Source organism: Oryctolagus cuniculus, chromosome 3 (genome assembly GCF_051225735.1).
Source record: "Oryctolagus cuniculus isolate XC-2025 breed Fujian yellow rabbit chromosome 3, ASM5122573v1, whole genome shotgun sequence".
NCBI classification, from domain to species: domain Eukaryota; kingdom Metazoa; phylum Chordata; class Mammalia; order Lagomorpha; family Leporidae; genus Oryctolagus; species Oryctolagus cuniculus.
In genome coordinates this window covers 167,349,271-167,372,941 of record NC_142869.1, presented here as the reverse complement: position 1 = coordinate 167,372,941, position 23,671 = coordinate 167,349,271, and the positions used below count along the sequence as shown (strand labels likewise).

The 23,671-nt window shown below is 54.8% G+C and overlaps 1 protein-coding gene across 1 annotated transcript in view; it reads left to right on the top strand.

Moving 5' to 3' along the window:
* Positions 1–20,935, top strand: part of PODXL (podocalyxin like) — a gene marked incomplete at its 5' end in the record, with an annotated part of 42,700 nt that extends 21,765 nt beyond the window's left edge. Inside the window, 8 exon segments of the mRNA NM_001082766.1 lie at positions 10,656–11,279; positions 13,759–14,009; positions 14,283–14,354; positions 14,492–14,551; positions 16,238–16,385; positions 16,529–16,590; positions 16,720–16,887; positions 17,386–20,935. Of these exon segments, the coding sequence (NP_001076235.1) occupies positions 10,656–11,279; positions 13,759–14,009; positions 14,283–14,354; positions 14,492–14,551; positions 16,238–16,385; positions 16,529–16,590; positions 16,720–16,887; positions 17,386–17,583 (1,583 nt within the window). The 3' untranslated portion in view covers positions 17,584–20,935.
* Between the last annotated feature and the right edge of the window lie 2,736 nt (positions 20,936–23,671).

Here is a 23,671-nt window from a genome sequence, read left to right as displayed (position 1 = left end):
CTGCAGCATAACGGTTCTACAAGTGCAGCAGCGGCTGGGGAACCGGCTGGGGACTTGTGCAGGCACAGACGCTTGCCTGGGGGTGGGTCTGTGAGCAGCCCCTGGGCCTTGTCAGTCCTGGCTGTGCGGTTTGATGGCTGCTCCTGTTTCCAACACGAGGAGCCCACGCTTTTCTCCACGCACCTTCCACGGAACCTCTCCTCGCTCATCTCATCCACGTCACTGTGCCTGTTTTCATCCAGGCTTCATTGAGAAAATCAAAGCTGTCAAATGTGAATTGTTCCCATTACCCAATTTAGAAATGTACTTAAGGGGCCAGCGCTATGGCACAGCAGGTTGAGCGGCTGCCTGCAGTGCCGGCGTCCCTTATGGGCGCCAGTTAGAGAGTTGGCTGCTCCTCTTCCAATCCAGCTCTCTGCTGTGGCCTGGGAAAGCAGTGGAGGATGGCCCAAGGCCTTGGGCCCCTGCACCCACATGGGAGACCAGGAGGAAGCTCCTGTTTCCTGGCTTCGGATTGGCGCAGCTCTGGCCATTGGGACCATCTGGGGAGTGAACCAGTGCATGGGAGATCTCTCTGTCTCCCTTTTTCTCTCTCCATAACTCTGCCTTTCAAATAAATAAAATAAACTTTAAAAAAAAATACTTAAACCTGTCCCCACCTTCTTCATTGCTGTCACCAGGGTGGGGGTGTCCCACAGGTGTCCCCTGCAGCTTCAGGACCCTCTGAAACACAGGAGAGGACGCTTTTATATATATATATATATATATATATACACACATATATAATAAAATATAAAATATAAAGTAAATATATTTTTATATAATATATTTTGTTCTAGTTATTTGAAAAGTAAAGTCAGAGAGAGAGAGAAACACTTCCATCTGTTGGTACACAATAGCCGGGGCTGGGCCAGGCCAAAGCCAGGAGCCAGGAGCTTCTTGCAGGTCTCCCACATGGCCCAAGCCCTTGGACCATCTTCTGCTTTCCCAGGCCACAACAGAGAGCTGGATCGGAAGTGGATCATTCAGGACTCGAACCAACACTCACGAAATGCTAGCATTGCAGGTGATGGCTTAACCCGCTGCACCACAATTCCAGCCCCAAGAACCTACTTTTTTTTTCAAGGAGCAATCTTAACAACTCCAGTGTGTGTCTTCTACCTCTAAATAGAAAACAAACCTTTTTTTTTTTTTAAGATTTATTTATTTACTTGAAAGTCAGAGTTACACCGGGAAGGATAGGCAGAGAGAGAGGGAGAGGGGAAGGGAGGGGGAGGGAGGGAGGGAGGGAGAGGGAGAGGGAGAGAGAGGGAAAGAGAGGGAGAGAGGTCTTCCATCTGCTGGTTCACTCCCTAGTTGGCTGCATTGGCCGGAGCTGTGCCAATCCGAAGCCAGGAGCCAGGAGCTCCTTCCAGGTCTCCCACAGCAGGTGCAGGGGCCCAAGGACTTGGGCCATCTTCCACTGCTTTCTCAGACCATAGCAGAGAGCTGGATCGGAAGTAGAGTAGCTGGGACTTGAACCGACACCCATATGGGATACCAGCACTGCAGGTGGTGGCTTTATCCTCTATGCCACAGTGCCAGCCCCATGAGACATTCTTTACTACCCCAGCCTTGTCCTCTGCCTCCCTAACCTGTGATGACGAGCAGTGTGCACAGGCAAGCTCGCTTTGAGAGTGGCGTTTGCTCTGGCTCAGCTGGGGTGAGGCTGCTGCCACAGCACGCTACGTGGTGTCATGTGCCAAGGTTGCCCGTCTGCTCATCAGCGCCATCAACCATGTCCCCGCTTACAAAACAGGCCGGAAGTGCCCACTGCGTTGCCCTATTTCCCCAAGAAGTAACGATTTTATCCTAAACCTTGTGCTCCATTCTGTGTATGATTGTAGGTTTGCATGCCTAAAAATATGATTTAGTTTTGCCATTTTTTGACCTGTGTGATTGGAATCTCCTAAGTATTCTTTTTTTTTTTTGACAGGCAGAGTGGACAGTGAGAGAGACAGAGAGAAAGGTCTTCCTTTTGCCATTGGTTCACCCTCCAATGGCTGCCGCGGCCAATGCGCTGCAGCCGGCGCATTGCGCTGATCCGAAGCCAGGAGCCAGGTGCTTCTCCCTGGTCTCCCATGCAGGTGCAGGGCCCAAGGACTTGGGCCATCCTCCACTGCACTCCCGGGCCACAGCAGAGAGCTGGCCTGGAAGAGGGGCAACCAGGACTAGAACCTGATGTGCTGGTGCCGCAAGGCGGAGGATTAGCCTATTGAGCCGCGGCACCGGCTCCTAAGTATTCTTGGTCTTGCCTTTTCTTGTTCTGTACTGTTTTGCAATGTGTGAATTAATGCTCATGCCCGTGGCTGAAGCTCACTCCTTTTCAGTGCTGTATAGCATTTCAGTATAGGATTGTCCTGGGGACACATGGAAGGGGCCGATATAAGCCTACTCTGGGGGGCGTCCTTACAGGGGCGTCCTGATCCTGTTTCCCAAGGGCAAATGCGTGGAGGTCAAAGTGGAAGTTGCAGGTGGATGGATTTGCGCGTGTCAGACCTGATTCAGCAGTACCCCACTTCTGATAGTTTGCAACGTGTTTGTACCAATTTGCCCTGTATGTTCTTGATGCCACTTGTAATTGTGTGACCTTAAAATCCCAGCCAAACATTTTCAGATGTTTATGGACTAATGATGGTGTTTTTCTGTGAAATACCCATGTAATTATTTTATCAGTGTTTATTTTCATCTACTTGCAAAACAGAGATTGAGAGAGATTGATTGAGAAATTTTCCATCCATTGGCTCATGCCCTAAAAGCCTGTAACAGCCAGGGCGGGGCCAGGCCAAGGCGGGAGGGAGCCAGGAGCTTCATCTGGGTCTCCCAGTGGGTGGCAGGGGCCCAGGCACCTGAGCCATTCTGCTGCCTTTGCAGGTGCCGCAGCAGGAGTGTGGATCAGAAGCGGAGGACTCCAGTAGGCGATGCAGGCATCCCAAGTAATGGCTCAGCCCACTGCGCCGCAACACTCACTCCTACTTAATTCTTCCATCGACTTTTCTATTGGGTTGCTTTCTCATGTAGACAAGTTGTGGAGGAAGCTTTGGAATAGTACCGTTGAGGTTGATTTGTTTCTTCTGCGTTTATTTGTTCTATCATCTATCAGAATGGGCTCTGGGATGTCTATGTTACAGTTTTGATTTCCTACTTCAAATTGTTGCAGCTTTGGTCGCTGGGAGCTTTTTCAGGCTTTGTTTTGCAGGGGGAGGGGAGGTGCACTTCTGACCTTCGGGCGATACAAGTTATCCAGGCTCCTCTTGTGGTTCCCTCCATTAGTAGTGGCATCCAGCCGGCCATCCACGGAGCCCTGGTTCACTTCCTTGGAGTTGGTATTACAAACCTAAGGCTGGCTGCTTGGATGTGCTCTGGGCTGCTGGTGTCACTGCCTCCACTTGCTTTCCTTAACCAGAGCTGGGAGACACAGGTTTGTGTGCTAACCCGTGAATGCACATGGTGTGTGGTTCTCTGCCTCTGTGTGTGTGTGTGTGTGTGTGTGGCTTCATGCTGTACTCTCTGTCTCTAATCAAGCATCTCAGGGTCCCTGTGGTCTCCTTTCTACCTGTGTCACTTCTCTCGACAGCAGTGAGAGACCAGGCTCCTGTTGTCTCTCATTAGTTTACTTGTTTATTCAACACTGGTATCCATGTAAAATGGATTTGAAATTGATAACTCCTTCCCCTGTGAGCAAAAAAATAAATAAATAAATAAAATAAACCGCACCACTTAAAAGTCACTGTTCTTGGCCAGTGCCGCGGCTCACTAGGCTAATCCTCCGCCTAGCGGCGCCGGCACACCAGGTTCTAGTCCCGGTCAGGGCACTGGATTCTGTCCCGGTTGCCCCTCTTCCAGGCCAGCTCTCTGCTGTGGCCCGGGAGTGCAGTGGAGGATGGCCCAAGTGCTTGGGCCCTGCACCCCATGGGAGACCAGGAGAAGCACCTGGCTTCTGCCATCGGATCAGCGCCATGCGCTGGCTGCGGCGGCCATTGGAGGGTGAACCAACGGCAAAGGAAGACCTTTCTCTCTGTCTCTCTCTCTCACTGTCCACTCTGCCTGTCAAAAAAAAAAAAGTCACTGTTCTTTTTGGCTCTGTTACAGTAGCCAGTTAAGTAACAGGTTGCCCACTTTACTTAGGTCTACTCTTGTTCGGCCCCCTGCAGAGAGGTGATGTTGGGAGGCCCTCTGTCATGTCATTCGATTAACTTTCATAGTTTTCTGTACATGTTAGGATCTCCCGAACAACCCAGCTGGTCATTTCACCAGATTTGCCTTAAGTAAATTCTTTGCAGTGTACAATCTGTGGGCTTGGCAACATCACCAGTCAGTGCCGCGCCTGACAGCTCCCTCGTCCTAACGTAACTTTGTGTGGACTTGAGACAGCTCCGCCCCCAACCTCTTGTACCCACAAACCTGTGTTTGTCCCTATAGTTTGTCCTCGTGCATAACGTCATATAGATGGAATCAAACACCATGCAGCCTTTTGACCTCTTTTCCTTAGCACAATGTGTTTGAAATTCATCTGGTGTAGGGTGAACCAATAGTTGATGGCTTTTTCTGTCCAGAAGTCATTGCATGGGTGTAGCACGGTTTAACCATTCACTTGTGGAAGGGTATTCTGATGGTTTCCAGTTTTTTATGATTATAAATACAGCTGCTCTAAACCTTGACATGTAGGCTTTCTGTCTGACCACAGATCTTCATTTCTTTTGAGTAAATACCTAAGAATGGAATTGGTGGGTCGTATGATAATTACACACTCAAACTGCTGGACTGGTCTCCAGTGTGTGTGCCATTGTGCATTCCCAGCAGAATTCCTCTTTGGGGCTTGGTGTTTTCCGTTGCCTCATGACTCACAATGTTGAGTCTTATGCTCACTTGTCTTCTGGGTGTCCTTTGCCCATTTTATTTATTTCAAAGGCAAATTGACAAGAGGGAGAAACCCAGATCTTGCTGGTTCACTTCCTACATGCTGCAGTAGGCGGGAGCCAGGAACCCCATCCAGGTCTCCCACGTGGGTGGCAGGGACCCGAGTACTTGGTCAACATCTGCTCTCTCCCAGGTGCACCAGCCAGAAGCTAAATCCGAAGCAAAGCGGGGAGTTGATCCCAAGCGCTCTGAGGTGGGATGCAGGCAGCCAAAGGGGGTCTTCACCCCGGCGCCAAAGCCTGCCCTGTTTCTCCTCCTGCTCAGCTGGCTAGGACTCCTGGTACCGTGTGCCGTAGCACCTTCTCGCCACACTCCCAAGCCTCTAGGCAAAGCGTTCAGTTTGCCCATTAAGGGCGTTAAACTGTAGCTTTATTTGGATATATCAGTTGTGTTTTAATTTTTTTTAAGTTTTTTTTTGAAAGAGTTACACAGAGAAGGAGAGGCAGAGAGAGAAAGAGAGAGAGAGAGAGAGGTCTTCCATCTGCTGGTTCACTCTCCAGTTGGCCGCAACAGCCAGAGCTGTACTGATCCGAAGCCAGGAGCTCCCTCCCAATCTCCCATATGAGTGTAGGGGCCCAAGTACTTGGGCCACCTTCCACTGTTTTCCTGGGCCACAGCAGAGAGCTGGATGGGAAGTGGAGCAACCGGGTCTTGAACCAGCACCCATATGGGATGCCAGCACTGCAGGCGACGGCTTCACCCGCTATGCCACAGTGCCGGCCCCTTGGATATATCAATTGTTAGGCAAGGGACATTTGCTTCTATTAGCTGAGATTGTTTTAAAACACCATGAATGGATGTTGCATTTTGTGGATGATTTTTCTGTGTATGTCATGGTCCTCCTATGTTTTTTCTTATTTATTTATTTTTTTTTTGTCAATATGGGGGCTCAACACTAGCCCTGAGAGGAACTGTGCCTGTGTGCGGTGTTACCTGGTCATCCTTTGCCCATTTTATTTATCTGTTTAAAAGGCAAATTGACAGAAACCGAGATCTTTCATCAGCTGGTTCACTCCCTAAATTCCACCATAGCCAGGAGCCAGGAGCACCATCCTGGTCCCTCTTACCTGGCACAGTGACGTAGCAAGTAAAGCCACCGCCCACAGTGCCAGCATCCCATGTGGGTGCCAGTTCGAGTCCCGGCTGCTCCTCTTCTGATCCAGCTCTCTGCTATAGCCTGGGAAAGCAGTGGAGGATGGCCTAAGTCCTTGGGCCCCTGCACCCACGTGGGAGACCCAGAAGAGACTCCTGGCTCCTGATCGGCACAGCTGCAGCCATTGTGGCCATCTGGGGATTGAACCAGCGGATGGGAGACCTCTCTTTCTCTCTTCCTCTGCCTCTCTGTAATTCTGCCTTTCGAATAAACAAAAATAAATCTTAAAAAAAAAAAAAAGATGACAGTTGCTGGTGAGGATGTGGAAAATCTGGCTTCATGGAAAATTGCTTGCTGGTATGTAAAATAGTACAGCCACTTGGGAAAACAGCTTGGCATCTTTACTTGATGCTAAACACAGAATTACTGTATGATCCAATAATTCTATTGTAGGTTTCTACCCAAGAAAAGTGAAACCACAGGTCCACAGGAAAACGTGGATGTTCATAGCAACATTATTCACAGTAACCTAAAAATTGAAACAATTGCACTGTTTATCAGCTAAATAGTGGATAAACAAAGTGCTATAGGAATACACAGTGGAATATCATTAAAGAACTGACAGTAGGCCACAATACCCATGAACCTTGAGGACAAGCGTGGAGAAGAAAAGCTGGGAAAGAAAGCCAAGCTTCCGGTGTGTGTGGGCTATCAGAGGGCCTGGCTGGAGTCCTGGCTTTTCAATAAATTACCCTGGAAAAAAGGACAGGAGAGGAGGAGAGTGGACGGAGAGGGGGGACGGAAGCAGAGGGAGCCCAGCACAGCTAAGTGGAAGAAGGTGGCCCGGGAGACCACCTGCCGCAGGACTGCACCGACAGGAAGCGCGAGTGATGTCCAGGACAGGCGAATCCAGAGCCAGACAGCACGTGGCAGCTGCCGACGGCACCACTTTTCTCTGCTTTTTAAAAATCTGATTTAAGTTATACAAGTTTCCTGTATTTGATATATGCAGATTTAGTAACACAGTGGCCCTTCCCCCCGCCCACGCTCCAGCCCTTCTCCCTTCTGCCTCTTGGATGCCCACTCTTAATTATTACAAAGATCTCTTTTCAGCTTGCTTAATGATCATATGGTTAACCCTACTCTAAGTAAAAGAGCTCAACAAATAGCATGAAGAGAGAGAGAAAAAAAAAACACTGTTCCTCCATGAAAGAGACAAGGGCTGTAAACAATCCTCTAATCTCAGAATGTCCATTACACTCCAATACTTTATATTTCAGGTATTCTATTAGTTACCTCGGATGGGGGAAAACAGGATATGTTTTTGGGACTGGCTTATTTCACTAAGTATATGGTTTCCAGTTGCGACCACCTTGTTGCAAAAGACAGGATTACTCCTTGGTGTGTATATCCCATAATTTCTTTATCCACTCTTCAGCTGATGGACATCTGGGTTGATTCCCTGTCTTAGCTACTGTGAATTGTGCTGTAGTAAACATGGAGGTACAGATCACTCTTGTACATGCTGGTTTCATTTCCCTTGAGTAAATGCCCAGGAGTGGGATGGCTGGGTCGCGTGGTAGGTCTCTATTCAGATGTCTGAGGGATCTCCACTCTGTCTTCCACAGTGGCTGGACCAGTGTACGTTCGCGCCAACAGTGGGTTGGAGGACCTTTTCCCCCACAGCCTCACCAGCACTTGTCATCTGTTGATTTCGGTAGGAGAGCCGCTCTTACAGGAGTGAGGTGGAACCTCTGTGTGGTTGTGATTTGCATTTCCCAGATAGCTGGTTGATCCTGAGCGTTTCTGGAGAGTCTCACTTTTTTCTTCTGCCATCTCGTTAGTGTGAGAGGCTAGATGGGAGTTGGGCTTTAAGTTTTGTTGTTGCCATGGATACTTTCAGAGTTGCACCGTCTTCCCTTCCTGTCTGGCTATAGGTCTGGGCTTTGTGCTACTCCCCACAGCCGTATTCCACGTCATTTCTGCTTTGTACTTTCGGCGTGCGGGGGTAGGGGAGGGGACGGGACTTGCTCTGATGGTCTGGCTTCAGGACGTGGCCTTTGCCGGCATTCCTGCCTCTTCCTGGAGGTAGTGGTGGACTCTGCACAGGGCCTAGGGCAAATACTCGCCCCGCCCCCACGGGAAGCAGCTTTTCTCTTTTTCCTGTTCTTGTCCCATCAGCAGCGGGGGCTTCCCCAGTCACCTGAGAGATTCTTGACCCTCCACACAGGGGACACGGGGGCTGGGCTTCTGCTGCTTACAGCCCAGGCCGGGAGGGGCTTTCTGGGCTCCTTATGACTACCCTGGGGGGCTCCCGGGCTGACATCTGGGGTCCAGTTTCTCCCTGCAGTGCCTCCCTTCTCCAGTCTGCAGGCCAGAACCTCTGTTCTCTGGTGGTCTCCAGCCCAGTCGCAGGAAGCTTCTTCCTCCTGTAGAGAGCGGAAGTTCTCTTACAGTCTGCTCTTGTTCGATGGAAGGGCAGTGGTTTCTTTGGATGCATATAAGCTCTCACCTTTTTTATTTTATTAAAAATATATTTATTCAAAAGGCAGAGTTACAGGGTTGGGGTCAGGGGAGGCAGAGAGAGGGAGGGAGAGAGACAGAGCTTCCATCTGCTGGTTCACTCCCCAGATGGCTGGAGCTGGGTTGGTGCAAAGCTTCCGGGTCTCCCACGTGGGTGCAGGGCTCAAGGACCTGGGCCATCCTCCACTGCTTTCCCAGGCACAGGCAGCCAGATTGAAGTGGAGCAGCCGGGACTTCAACCAGCGCCGATGCAGCAAGCAGCAGCTTAAGCTAACTGGCGCCAAGCCCTTAACTGTGATGAAGCCAGATTTGCCAGTCGTTTTCTTTGTTGTTTGGTAAATGCATGTGAACTGCTCCCTTCTGTAGATGCACAATCATTACAGATCAGACCGTGCCGGATCAGACTGTGTAAGGCTGGAATCATGTGATCTTGGATTTAGTCAGGGAGTTTCTTTGTAAGGAAAGTATTAATTACCTAGTCAATTCCTTGTTGAGTATAGGACATATTATTCTTTCCATTTCTTCTTGAGTCATCCTGGTGTGTTGCTTTTTTTTTTTCTTAAGCAAGGAATTTGTCCATCCCGCCTTGAAATTGATAAGCACTTGCCTGTGATGGCAAATGCCTGTTTTATACCTCCTATTGTTTTATGCCTTGAACCTTCCCCTTTTTGATCATCCTCATCAAAGTCTTTAATATTTTATTAGCCTTTTCTAAAACCCGGTTCTTCACACTCTGGCATTTGCTTGTTGTGTTCGGTTTCTGTGACTCTCACTTCTGACTTTATTGTCCTCATGTCATGCCTCCTGTTTTTCCTTAGGCTTATTTTGCAGCTCTCCATCATCAAGTTGAAAGCCTGGGCAGGTCCTCAAGAAGCCGAGGTGCGACTCTGGTTGACACCAGCACGGCCCCACCTGCCCCTGCCCCCACCTCTCCCTCACCCAGAAGGGGCTCCCGTGAGCAGCCAGCTCACGGGATTTGGGGCCAAATGCTGGTACCTGTGAGAGGGGACTGCTATGGGCTGCTAACACCATTTAGGGGAGCACCTAGGGGCTAGTGTAGGACAGCTGTCTGGCTGGGAACGTCGAAGGTGACTACCCCGAGGTGGGGTCCTCCCAGTAACTCCTAGGTGGTGGCTGCTGAGTTTGGAATGGTGGTCAGGACCGTGGACCTCCTGGGGGGGGAGGGGGATGCGCAGAACTGCCGGGGTAGATCTGCAGAAGGTTCTGGATGACAGCACAGCTTGTGGCTTCCCTGTCCCCTCATGACTGCCCCGTGGGCCGTGGTGGTGGGAGACGGCGAAAGCAGCTGCAGCCCAGTACTGGATCTGAGGGCTCTCCCTGCACCGTGCTCCAGCTGAGGCTTCCTTCCCCATGTGGGGGTCCACGGGGCGTGGTGCTCAGCTGATGGAATGTGCGTGTCTCCCCACAAACCCCCAGGAGTGCCTGGCTGGCCAAGCTGTTGTGCCCCGCCCTGGCGCATGTCTCTCCGGGCACCCGGAGCTCCCAGACCATCAGTGATTCTGCCTGCTCGCCCAGGCACGCGTGGGCTTCTGCACCTGAGCCTGCGTGTCCTGCAGGCCTGCTCGCCTGTGCGTCCCCAGGCCTGAGCCCGAGCCTGCCACCTGCCGGGCCCAGTGGAGCCAAAGGTCTTCCTGCAGCACGGCCCGCAGGGGTCTTTAGGCCACGGCCATGGCGTGTGGGACTTCCCTCGATCGCCGATGTCTCCTTGTAGAATCTAGAGGGTGACTTGTGGGGTAACAGAGGCTGCACTCAGACCAGGGCAGGGTGATGTCTTCCCTGGGCGTGAGCCTGGGGGCTGGGGCGCAGAGGCAGGCATGTGGGCCGATCACTGGGTGTGGGTGTGCATGGGGCCTGTGGCGCAGCCAGGCTGTGCTGTCCTCCCGGGCAGGACTTCCCTGGGCTTCCTCTGTTCTCTTTCTGCCGCCCCCCTTGGATGTTTCTTGGACCCTGGTAAAGTCAGGATGCGTCTAGGGCAGGGAGCTGGGTCTCTCGGGCCCAAGGGAGGAGCAGGACCTACAGCCAACACCTTAACCTGATTCTGTGTTGTGTCTGTCAACAGGTCCCCAGCCCGGCCCAACCCCCATGGCCACTTCAACATCTACCAGGCCTGCCCCAGCCTCAGCCCCAGCCCCCAAAAGCTCCGTGGCGGCTTCGGTCCCGGCCGAGCAGAACACTACACCCATGACGACGAAAGCCCCAGCCACCCAGAGCCCCTCTGCATCCCCTGGAAGCTCCGTGGAGAACTCAGCCCCGGCCCAGGGCTCGACCACAACACAGCAGAGCCTGAGTGTTACTACTAAGGCTGAAGCTAAGGATGCAGGTGGCGTCCCCACGGCACACGTCACCGGCTCTGCTCGGCCTGTCACCAGTGGCAGCCAGGTCGCAGCTCAGGACCCAGCTGCATCCAAAGCTCCGAGCAACCACAGCATCACCACAAAGCCTCTGGCCACAGAGGCCACGAGCCAGGCCCCCCGTCAGACCACAGATGTCGGCACCCCGGGACCCACTGCTCCTCCTGTGACCAACTCGACCAGCCCTGACCTGCTGGGCCATGCCACCCCGAAGCCCTCCGAGGGGCCCCAGCTCAGTTTCCCCACGGCTGCTGGCAGCCTGGGCCCTGTCACTGGCTCTGGCACCGGCTCTGGCACCCTCTCCACACCCCAGGGGAAGCCTGCGACACTGAGTGAGTGTGACTGCTTGGTTTTCCTTTTATTTTCAGGGAAGAATAAACTTTTCAGTGCTTATATGAGGGGCCTTCAAAACGTTTGTGGAAAATGCAAATTGTGACAAAATTCTGCATGAATTTCTCAGTTCTTCTACTGAAATAAACAGCTCCTTTTTCATTTATTTTTATTTGAGAGGCAGGGAGAGAGAGAGAGAGAGAAAATCTTCCATCTTCCATCTGCTGGTTCTCTCCAAATTCCTGTAACATCCAGGGCTGGGCCAGGCCAAAGCTGGGAGCCTGGTCTCCCATGTAGGTGCAGGGGCCCAAGCACTCGTGCCATCCTCCATTCTTTCCCAGGTGCATTGACAAGGAGCTGGATTGGAAGTGGAACAGCCGGGACTCAAACTGGCACCCATAAGGGATGCTGGCGCTGCAGGCGATGGCTATACCCGCTATACCTCAGTGCCAGCCCCTAATTCAGTTTTTTTTTCTTAAATAGGGAAGCTTCTCAATTACTTTTTTTTTTTTTTTTTTAAGATTTATTTATTTTATTTGAAAGGCAGAGTTACAAAGAGGCTGAGGCGGGGCTGGGGAGAGGTCTTCCATCTGCTGGTTCACTTCCCGGATGGCCGCAATGGCCAGAGCTACGCTGATCCGAAGCCAAGAGCTTCCTCCGGGTCTCCCCTGCAGGTGCAGGGGCCCAGGGACTTGGGCTGTCTTCTGCTTTCCCAGGCCACAGCAGAGAGCTGGATTGGAAGTGTGCAGCCGGGACTCAAACTGGTGCCGATATGGGCCCTACCCGCCACATCACAGCGCCGGCCCCCCTAATTCAGTTTTTCAGGAACTTTTTGAAGCCCCTTGTGTCCCATACAGGTGCTCAGCTGGCAGGCAGAGTAAATTCATGCTGAGAGTTAAACACAGTTCCTTCAGAATCGGCTTCCCATGTGAGTGATGAGCGCAGGCCAGCAGAGCTGAGCGCGCAGGTGGAGCTCAGTGCTCCGCCTGCCCCGGCCAGCGCCTCAGCCACACGGGAGACTGCGTGCCCACGGCAGGGTGTTGGTTGCACTCTAGAAAGGACAGTGCATCTCCCACTGTCCCACGACAACTCACAGTAAGAAACACATTTTAGGGGTCGGTATTGTGGTGCCGTGGGTTAAGCTGCTGCCTGGGACGTCAGCCTGTGAGCGCTGGTTCAAGTTCTAGCTGCTGCACTTCTGATCCAGCTCCCTGTTCATGCACTTGGGAAAGCAGAGGAAGATGCAAGTGCTTGGGCCCCTGCACCCATGTGGGAGCCCAGGTGGAGCTCCGGACTCCCAGCTTCAGCCTGGCCCTGAATTGGCCTTTGTGACCATTTGGGGAATAAACCAGAGGGTGGAAGATTCTCTCTCTCTCTCTCTCTCTCTCTCTCTCTCTCTCTGTTGCTCTGCCTTGCAAATAAATAAACCTTTAAAAAATAAGTAAATACATATTTAGGAAACAAGAAACACACTTTACTTTTACATCATGATCCGGAACACATACACCTAACACACACATGAATTGATTCGGAAGTTTCACTAAATAAGAGTTCAGCTTTCTATTATACATCCTGATATTGTCTACTGTATTCCATTTCCTATTATTTAGTTTTTTAAAAAAAAATGTATTTGAAAGGCAGAGTGACAGAAGGGGAGGGGGAGGGGGCAGGGGCCAGGAAGGATGGTCCTCCAACCTCTGGTTCACTCCCCAGATGGCCACAGCAGTTGGGGCAGGAGACTGGAACTCCATCCAGGTCTCCTGCATGGGTGCAGGGCCCCAAGTCCGTGGGTCACCTTCCACTGCTCTCCCAGGCACATTAGTAGGGAGCTGAATTAGAAGTGGAGCAGCCAGGACTCCAACTGGTGTATATGGGATGCCGCTGTTGCAGGCGGTGGCTTAGCCTGCCACGCCACAATGCCAGCCCCTCGGTTTTTCAAGTGATAATCTTAGTCTGGAAAATTAACTTCAGAATCTACAGATGGGCCATGCACCTCCAGACCCTGACCCGTCCAGATCTGTCGAAGCGGAACTCCTGGCCGTGAACCTGGGAGCCTGCATTCCTGGGAGCTCCAGGGTGCTGGGTGCACACTGGGGGTCACGGTGGCCGTGTGCTGCAGTGAGAGTGCCCTGAGCCGGGTGCGCCTGGGTCCAAGTCTCTGCCACCCTTCGGCGTGTGGCCTTGGGCAGATCACGAGGCTCAGTCTCCCCACTTACAGAACAGGGTGACGACGGGACCTCCCCCAGAGTGCGGGTGTGAGGTTCTATAAGGGCAGCATTGCTGTAGCGTCAACTCCCGTGGCTGGTTCTTTGGCTCGTCCCAGCCCCCTGTCGACTGTCACAGGGCTCCACGTCATCCCCCTGCCTCCCTCCCCAGAGCCTGCTGGCTCCAGCTTGGTGGCGGCTGAGACCAAACACCCCGAGAAAGCCGCCTGTGCAGGGCACTGCTTCCTGTGGTTGACTGTTGTGTTCCCGATTGCAGCGCCCGTGGCCAGCTCAGCAGAGACTCAAGGGATGCCCAGCCCGATGCCACCCAGCCCAGCCTCCCCCTCCTCCTCCCCCTTTCCCTCCTCTCCCTCCCCCTCCCCCGCACTGCAGCCCTCGGGCCCCTCGGCGGCAGGAACAGAGGACACAACCGGCAGGGGCCCCACAAGCTCCAGCACTGAGTTGGCTTCAACTGCCCTGCACGGCCCCAGCACGCTTTCCCCCACCTCGGCAGTGAGAGACCAGAGGGTGAGTCCCGGGCCCAGGCAGGAGGGCGGTTCTAGTCCTCCTTCACCCGGAACCCTGGCTTGGGGCTATTGGGAGCCATCTGCTTTCACCGCCTTTGCCTGGCATGGCCCGATGCTGCCTCACACGGCTGGGCAGTGGGGGCCATGCCCGGCTCCGAGCCTGGTCCAGCGGTGCCCAGCTTGCCACGAGCTGCTCCTCCCTTCCACCCAGGGGCGGGCAGGGTCGGAGAGCCCCTGGCTGTGGGCCTCGACCTGTTCTACCGGCCTCTTCCAGGTAAGCTGCGGGCCTCCGGAGAGACCAACCGAGCAGCTGCTCATCCTGAACCTCACCAGAAGCAGCCCCTGCGTGAGTACCTGGCCCCCCAGAGCCCCAGGACCCCGCCCCAGGCTGGCAGCCAGCCAGCATCCAGGTGGGGAAGGTGGAGGAATGAGGGGGTGAGCGGTACCTCCCCACTCCAAGTCTTTTTTTTTTTTTTTTTAAAGATACATGTATTTCAAAGGCAGAGTCAGGGAGAAGGAGAGACAGAGATCTCCATGCACTCGGTCAGTCCCCAAATGGGAGCAACAGCTAGGGCTGGGCCAGCAACTTGGAACTCCACCTGGGTGGGTGGGTGCAGGGGCCCAAGCACTTGGACCATCGTTTTCAGCTTTCCCAGGTGCATTAGCAGGGAGCAGCTGGGACTCGAGACAGCACTGGAGCTGCAGGCTGCAGCTTAGCCCGCTGTGCCCCAGCGCCACACCCGCCCCCCAGTCTGAACAGAGCAAGCAGTCGGGACAAGGCAGGGTCAGGGAAAGGAGCCGGGTCTTCCTGACTCCGGGAGCTGGAAGGCTCTGGACCTGGTCCCTTCTGCCTCTGTCTCTGGGCTTCGGAGACTCACCTCACTGTGACAGGTGTGGTCAGCTCTTCTGATTGGGTTCATGCTTCCTAGCCTCACTGGGGGAACAGCGTGGGCAGCTCTCCCCTGACCTGGGGAGCTAGGGAGCTGGCTGGGAGCTAGGAAGACCCCAGAACTACGGGCCCCTGGACGCAAAGCAGCCAGGCCCTGCGGTGAGGACGCCCCAGCGGAGAGAGGCTGTGGTAGCTGCAGTCCTTTGGCTGTTGGGGCCTGGGGGTGCCGGTGCTGCCGGCTCGCTGCTGCCCTCTCCTGGTGAGTGTGTGTCTGCAGCCACCCCTGGTCGCGTAGCCCACGAAGTGAAGTTGGACCCCAAGGCTAGAGGGGTCTTGTTTCCGGCAGATCTTTTCCTTCTGTGTAGCCAGTCTGCAAGTGACCGTTGCAGCCGCCCGCTGCTGGGGCTGGGATGACTGCACAAGGCACGGACTGCCCCGAGCTTGGCCGTGAATCCCCTCCTAAGGCAGGATGGGGCGTTAGTAAGCCCGAGGGATTCCAGGGGCTGTTTGGGGGGCAGGTGTCATCAGGGAAGCCGTGCCCGACGTTCCAAGGTCAGGTCGGAGAAACAGCGGCGAGCAGGCAGCACTGGAGCCGCCTCAGCTGGTTCCTCCTGCACGGGCAGCTGGGTGGCCCCTGCTTTGCCCTATGCCGCCTCCTGTCCCCAGCCCGCTCCTGGCTTCAGAGCCGGACCTTAGCCGGGGAGGAGCATGCGCATTGCAGCTCGCAGAGTACCTGTCGGAGAAGCAGGCCAGGCTGGCCAAGGGCAGGCTCCGCACGAGGTGGCGCCCCCTTGCGGGGAGAGGCAGGCGCCCATTCACGATCCCTAAAAGACCATAACCACGGTGAACAGCGAGGGGGTCAGCAGCCGGGAATGAGGCAGACACAAGCAAACACTGACTCGGTAGAACAGCACATGGCTCTTTTAACTTTTTTAAAAAGATTTATTTATTTGATGAGTAGAGTTACAGAGAGGGGCAGACAGAGGTCTTCCATCCATGGCTCAATCCCCATATGGCTGCAATAGCTTGGGCTGGTCCAGGCCAAAGCCAGGAACTTCACTCAGGTCTCCCACGTGGGTGCAGGGTCCCAAGCGCTCGGGCCATCTTTTGCTACTTTCCCAGGCACGTGAGCAGGGAGCTGGACAGGAAGTGGAACAGCTGGGACCAAACTGGCGCCCATATGGGATGCCGGTGTTGCAGGCAGCGGCTCAACCCACTGGGCCCTGGCACCATACTCGTGACTGGGAATGGCACCAGGAGGGCTGGGGTAGTGACCGGGCTCAAGCCCCGGGAGCCCCGGCTGCTGCCACAAGGAATGACCAGTGGCCTCCCCACAACAGACAGACAGCCTTCCGGAAGACAAACTGGTCACCCTGCTGTGCCGAGCGGCCAAGCCTACCTTCAACCCCGCCCAGGACCAGTGCCACGTGCTGCTGGCGCCCATGCTGGGGAGCCACGCAGTGGTGGTCAAAGAAATCACCATCAAGAGTGAGTTGAGGGCAAGGGGCGCCGAGGCCCCTGCTGTGGGAGGGGGGCGGGTGGGGGGAGTTCCACTCCGCTTCCGGCCCACCCAGTGAGCGGCGCAGGCTCTGAGCTGGATGCTGAGGCAGCCCCTCTCGCCCCTCCCACAGCGAATCTGCTGCCCACGGCCGTGTTCGAGCTGCTGAAGGACAGATGGGATGACCTGAGAGAGGTACAGGGCTGCCCCTGTGGGCTGGGACCCCCGTGTGGCCTCTCTCTCGTGGAGGAGTCTAGGCTGAGCAAACCCAGAGGGGGCACGGCGGCCCCGGGCCTGACGGCTGCCCTTGTCCTTCCCGGCCAGGAGGGCGTCAGCGACATGCAGCTTGGGGACCAGGGGCCCCCGGAGGAGACCGAGGACCGCTTCAGCCTGCCGCTCATCATCACCATCGTCTGCATGGCCTCCTTCCTGCTGCTTGTCGCTGCCCTCTACGGCTGCTGCCACCAGCGCCTCTCCCATAGGAAGGACCAGGTGGGCGCCTCTTCCTCCCCGTACCGCAGCGGAGCAGAGGGGGCCGGCAGACTGCCCCGGTACCCGTGGGAGCGGGAGTCAGCCTCACCTGCGTGGGCCTTGCTGTGGATGGACCCACGCGTGCCCGGCTCTCCCAAACCCCTTCCTGGATTGCCCGTGGTTACACTTCCAGCCGGCTCCCGGTGCCCAGCGTCCTCACGGACCCTCGGACAGGCCCTCTGTTCTCGGGGAGGGAGCAGGCACGGCTGCCAGGTGTCCGTGGGGACCCCGTGGCCACCTTGCCCAGGCTGGGGGGTCGTCTCTACAGTCCTGCCGGTTCACGCTGATGGATGGGCGCCTGGAGGGGGTGGGGGGAGGGGATCAGAGACAGCCTGGAGGGCTGGCCTTTGGACGAGGCCCCCACCTGTGAGCGCTGAGTGCGCAGCTCAGCCAGTCCCTGGGTTGCCGGGGCACCTGTATTCCAAAATCCCCTCCAAATCTGCTCTTTCCCCGCTCCAGCAACGACTCACGGAGGAGCTGCAGACCGTGGAGAACGGTTACCATGACAACCCGACCCTAGAAGTGATGGAGACGTCGGCCGAGATGCAGGAGAAGAAGGTGGTCAACCTTAACGGGGAGCTGGGGGACAGCTGGATTGTCCCGCTGGACAACCTGACCAAGGACGACCTGGACGAGGAGGAAGACACGCACCTCTAACGGGTCTGCCGCCGCCCGCCCCCACCACTGCTCACTGACCACCTCAAGTGCCGCTGGACCGGGGAGGACGTCCCCTTCCGGCTCCAGGAGAGGACTGGGGGAGCGCGGCTCCCAGGGCCGCCCCCTCCCAGCGCCCCCAGGGCCTTGCCTCTCCCTTCTCAAGCTGAACACGTCACAGCCCATGCAGATCCCTCCTGTAAGATAACCCACGAGTGCCTGAGCGCAGTGCTGCTGGCAGGGGCCAGGCAGGCTCAGGGCGAAGCAGCGGACCTCCATTCCCCTACTCACAGGCCCCGCCCTTCTGTCCCATGCTCCTGTGCACCCATCTACACCGTGGTGCTCACTTGCGCCCTCTCCTGGGCACAGGGTGAAACTGCAGTTGGTGGGTGGGCTGGAATGGAGAGCAGCAGGCCCAGACCTGGTTGGAGGTCTCCGTGGGGTCCGATGACTCGGAAGGACAGGTCCCCAGTTCTCATCTCTTTTCCCCGCCTCGCCTGCCAGCAGTTCTTCCTTCTCCCCTTTTTTCCACTTGGTCCCAGGGCCCCTGGGGGTTTGCACAGGTCATTTCCGGACCTTGGACCTCTTGTTCTGCATTCTGATTTCCTTACATTTGCTTAACGGAATTGGGACTTAGCCCAGACGGGCCTCTCAGTGTGAGCGAGTTCTGCCTACGGGGTCCAGAGGGGAGCCCTGCACCCACACTGGTCGGTCACCCCCGGCTCTCCAGGGAGAGGCTCCCCAAGCTCTCCTTTGGTCTTCCAACCTCCCCCCTCCCAGGGACTAAAAGCTGCAGTAGCAAAGTGTTCCTCTGGTTCAGTTCACTGACCAGGGTGAATCCCAGAGCCCCAGCAGGGAGGGGCAGGACAGGCCCCGCCCAGACGTGTCTTACCGGACAATCCCCTGGAACAGCCAGGAAGACAGGCATGACTCTCCACTGCATAGAGAACTCAGGGACTTCTCAAGTTGCTGAGGGTTTTGTTCTGTTTGCATGCACGTTTGTTTTCTAACCCAGCCCTCCACTGCCAAAGGCCAAAGCTCAAATGACTGGGGACTCAGTTAATCCAGGCCTGGTTCTCCTGTGGCCTCACAGGAAGGCAGGCCCAGGATACGCAGTGCACGCTAAGGTGTGTAACTCACCGTGCTGTTTGTCTTCTCCGTAACCCACTGGGGCTACTGGGGGCATCTCAGGGAAGCACAAAGCCATGTCCATTCCCCAACATGGGAGGCCTGTGTGTGGGCTCAGCAGCCAGCTGGCGGGTAGAAGGCAGAGTGAGGTTTAAGCTGATCTGAGAAGGGGGAATCCTGCCTAGAATCTGGAACTTATGGCCTTTATTGTTCTGGGCATGAGTCACCTGGAACCCACTAGGAAAATGGCAGAACTGTTTAGGGGAACGAAAATCGTCATTTCAGGGCTAAAATCCACGCACTTCTCCAGGGTCCTAGAGGCAGAGCCAGGCTGCACTGGTTAGAATGAATCAGGCTTTCTGCTTTGGCCCAGGCTGTTTTTAAAAGGGGGTGGGGCTCAGGGAAGAGCCTTCCCTGGCCGCCAGATTGCTCCCTGATGCAGGCTGTAGCCATTTCCTATCCTAGAGGAAGAGAAAGGTCAGAGTCAAGGGTGGCCTCTCCAGTTTCCCGAGAGTTGGGGGAATGCTAGGCCCGAGCATCCCCAAGCATCCGCCCTCTCTAGCAGCTGGAGGTGTGGGCTGGGCAACTGTGAAACATTATGCTGGAGAGCGGTCTCGGCTTCTGCACCTGCCCCTGGGGGAGAGGCCGGACTGGATCGTTTCTCCTGTGCTGGTTCGGGGTCATGTTCCCCAGCCAGGGCATTTGACAAAGGCAGCAAGTATGCCTGGGCTGCAGCTCTGAGAGATGACGACTGGCAGGGACTAGAGAGCAGGACGCTGGCCTGGTGAGAAGAATGGCCATGCAGTGTCCATGGAGAGCCTGGGACAGCTTTCCCAGGACTGCCACCAGGGCTCCTGCCTTTCAGGTGTCTTCAGAATCTGGTATGGTGCCTTGGCTTTCTCCTGCCAGTAGGACCAGGCCACGTTACCATGCCTCTGTGGAGGTCATTTTCTTTCCCTGTCTTTTCTGGATTCTAAATGCTGTCCGATCGCTGAGATTCTGGGGCTGAGACGAGGTGAGAGGAACGCCAGGCGCTCAGCAGGACTGTATGCAAGTTGTACCAAAGAGAGCTTAGGAACCGTTTCTTTCAGGGACAAGCGGGGGGTCTGCTGGGCAGCCTGGGCGGTGCTGACGGAGGAGGTGCAGAGCATGGCACGGGCCTGATCCAGTCCAGGCACCAGGCTGGCCCCTGTCTGGAGGAGAGCTAGCAGAGAGCGTCAACACTTCTTGGGCTTTCTCTTTGACAATATACTGGAGAAACTTACATATGTTATTTTTTTTTTGGTTATGTAAATACAGTGGCCACGTGTTAATCTATCTTGCACTGCTTTAAGTGAATATACTTTGAAAAAAAAAAAACATGTGTTAGCTAGGAGAGATGGCTAAGCTCTTTCTCTGAACACGAATGTAAATGTCTATCCTACTAGAAATGAAAACTGTGTGTTCTTTTTTTTAAATGTTACGTAACAAGACAAGTTGGTGACAAAGTATTTGTCTTGTAGATCGGGCATTTTTATTTTAAAATGTGACCCTGGCTGGAGTCAGCTCGCAATGGCTGGACTGTGATGCTCTAGTGGGAGGTCTAGTCCAATCTTTTCCCGACTCTGAAGCCCGCAGCGACATGCTAAACTCCCAGGGTTATTTAGACAGGATTGGGAGCTGCAGCCGTAGCCTGCCCAGTACTTTGAGCCCCAGAGTCAGCGGCTCGCGGGCTGCCACTTGTGGGCACCAGACTGACACAGGGGAGGGAATTACCCCGCAGTCCCCCCGCCCTTACCCGGGAAGGCCAGGGAGGGCACGAAGACAACGGGGACTCCATCCACAGGCCGCATGCACTTCCTGTGAGTCAGCGATGTTGGAGGAGGAGTCTTTCTGCCAACGCTGTTGAATGAACTTTCTCAGGCGGAACTTCTCCCCGCAGGACCAAGGACCAAAGGGAACAAGACAGGGGGAGCGGAGATGGCAGAGTAAAACCACAGCATAGCTTTTGTCACTGTCATAGCTGACCTCGGGTCTACTGAGAACCCGACACCAAGGGGGAGGGGGCACTGTTACTTGATGTGGGTCTTATTGTTATTATTGTCAGTAAGTGTTAAACATTTTGCCCAGGAGACTGGGGAAGCAGATGTCTTAGTGGACAGGGGTCTGAAGTACACTGGACTTTATGGAGAAACTTGTTTGTAAAGACTTATAATTATTGCATTTTCTTACAAAAAATATATTTTGGAAAACTGTACACTATTAAAGTGCTTTTGTGGAAAGCTGGCTCAAGCCCCCGTATTTCTGCTCTGATTGCCTTGAACTTGTCACTTGTGCTCGAGGCGCCTCTCCCAGCAGCTGAGGACGCGTGGGCAGGGCCCTCTGCGCTCCTGGTTACCCTGCCCAACAGGTGCAGGGTGGGCGGGAGGAGGGGGATGAAGGAAAAGGGGAAACAGGCTGGTGGAGAGGTTTCCACCTTATCTCAGGCTACCCTAGAGGACCTCACTTCCCCGGACACTCTTTATTTTAAAGCCAGTTAGACTTCCACTCAGTGGTTCACAGCCCCTAACAGGATCTGCCTCTTGCCACGGAAGGTTTCTGCCCGTCTCTCCTGTGGGTGCACAGGGGAGGCAGAAGGGGTTTAGGGAAGGCTGACCCTGCGGTTATCTTGGTACCCTTTCTCTGTGCAAGGGGGGACACTCCCGTGTTCCCAACTTACAGGAGGGAAACTGTTAGAGGGTCAGTGTTCCTAGTTGCTGGACAACAGTCTGCTTGCAGGCCTCCTGCAGTTCACAAAACATTTCTCACCTGTCTTGTTCATCGGCAGAAGTAGGGAGGAACCCCAGGCCTTGACTCTGCGTGTTTGCCCAAGTGCACGCTGACGCTCAAATTCCAACAGCCACCAAACACATTTCTGGAACGCTAACTGCTGCTAGCAGTTCCCTTTCATGTGGAGTTCTGAGAGGCAGTTGGCGCCCTGCAGTGCCAGGGCGTTCTGAGGTTCACCTCCAGGGTATGCCAGGGATACACAAGGCGTGGACCGAGGCCCACAGGGTGACTCAGAGCTTATCGTGGGCCACAAATCAGACCTAAGGCTCCATTCCCTTCCTGCGTAGGGCACTGACCCTGCTCTGCTCCCTAATCTGCCAACCAAGACGTTCTCTTGGTTGTCATCTTTGATTTGTTCCACCTGTTTGCCACTCTCAACCTCCCCATTCTATAAGCTCCTCCCCAAACCACTTACCCCAAGTTAGAAGTAAATAAAACAGGACTGGCTACGCTGATGAACATTAGTGACAAGTGGGGCAGAGAGGTTGAGACGGTACCCAGCGCTACATGGACGTTACTAGTGGATCTGGAAACAAACAGCAGAATGCCTGGCTCCTGGGTGACCTATCCTGTGGCCCAGGTTCAGAGGGTGGCGATGCGATGCATGCTACCCATGTGCCAAGCGTCCTCCCCTCCCCTCTTAGGCACTGCCGACCCTCAGAACTTTCTGGCGCTGTGCTGGGCAGCCCGCTTGGTGTCGCTCCCCCTCTTCGTGGAGGAACGACACTAAACCCTGCCTAGGCTTCATATCCGAGTCACGGCACCATTATGTCGCTCCCCGTCTTCGTGGAGGAACGACACAGGACCCTGCGTTGTTCTTTTGTCTGCTCGGCCCTCCCTGGGTTTGCTGCTGGTTCTTCCCGGGTTGGCTACCGTCCCTTCCACCTCCGTGGAAGGGCGGTTCCCCCTGCCACTTTCCCCACTTCTGCGGGGGAGCGGCACACCGCCGGCCGGCTCTCTCGGGGGCTGCACAGGTGTTCCTTCAGATAGATGTTCCTGGTGCATGTTGTCTCTCTTCTCCTTTATGGTCCTCTTCCACCAATCCCAACTCTGCTACCCACACGCCGAGTGCGCTGCTCTCCTCCAATCAGGAGCAGGTCCTGCAGCTTGTCAAGTTGGCAAGAGGCAGCTGTGTAGAAGCTGTTTGCTCCTCTCCCAGCGCCATATTGTGGGAGAGCAGATGTATAGAATAAGTCTTAATTCCAGTAACAGTATAGTCCGAGTTGCTCCCCACAGCTTGGACCAAGTTTTTCTCCCCTCTTTCCTAAGAACATCTCTGCTTGGATGCGGCTGGGTCCCCTTACTTCTCCTGGGTGGGTGTCCAGCAAGAGGGCAGCCCTCCAGGGACAGAACAGCTGGACAGCAGGGAGGCTGGGAATTGCCTCTGCTGGCTCACCTTCCTGAGGTTGCACAGAGCCCCCAGTCTCCACTCTCTGTTCCTTTGCTCCTTCCAAGACACGCAGCGGGCAAAGGAGGTGATGTAACACATGGTGCTAAAGGAAGGAGTCAGCAAGTCGTGTGCAAACTCGCGGGTGGGCTGACTAGCACAGGTCCCGGGAGAGCCGTCAGCCGCCCCTTCTAGGGATGCCTTCAGCCTTCAGGGCTTAAACGTCAAGAATGGAACAATATTTTCCTTTTTAATTTCTACGGATTCTGTGGTTGCCAGATAGAGGAGGAGTATGGCCATTTCCCTACTAGAGCCGTATCCTCTCTCAGACAAGCACAAAGTAACGCCGTCAAACCTCTGGAGGTCCCCATACTCAGGCTGTGGAGCAGCTAGCATCTCAGCCAAAGTCAGCAGCCGAGCCCCGTGTCCACCCCTGCCCGCCAGGAGACAGAAAAACAGATTCAGGGCGGTGCCCTCCATCTCCGCCTTCGGTATGAACTCTCTGGAGCATTAACAAGGAAAAGCCAGCTCCCTACCTTATCACTGTGCCTCATGTTTTCCTGTTTTGAAAACAAACTTTTGAGCCACACTCGGAGCACATCCTAGAAATGAGAACCATGTGGTGAGATATAGATTATTTGGTTTTAACACTGAAAAAACACAACTCTATTAGGAGTTCACACCAGGCCACAGCATCCCCAAGACGACAGGCGGAGGGGAGACCTGCTTATGGGAGTCCATCGGGCATCCGTATCCGGCTTCTGGCTC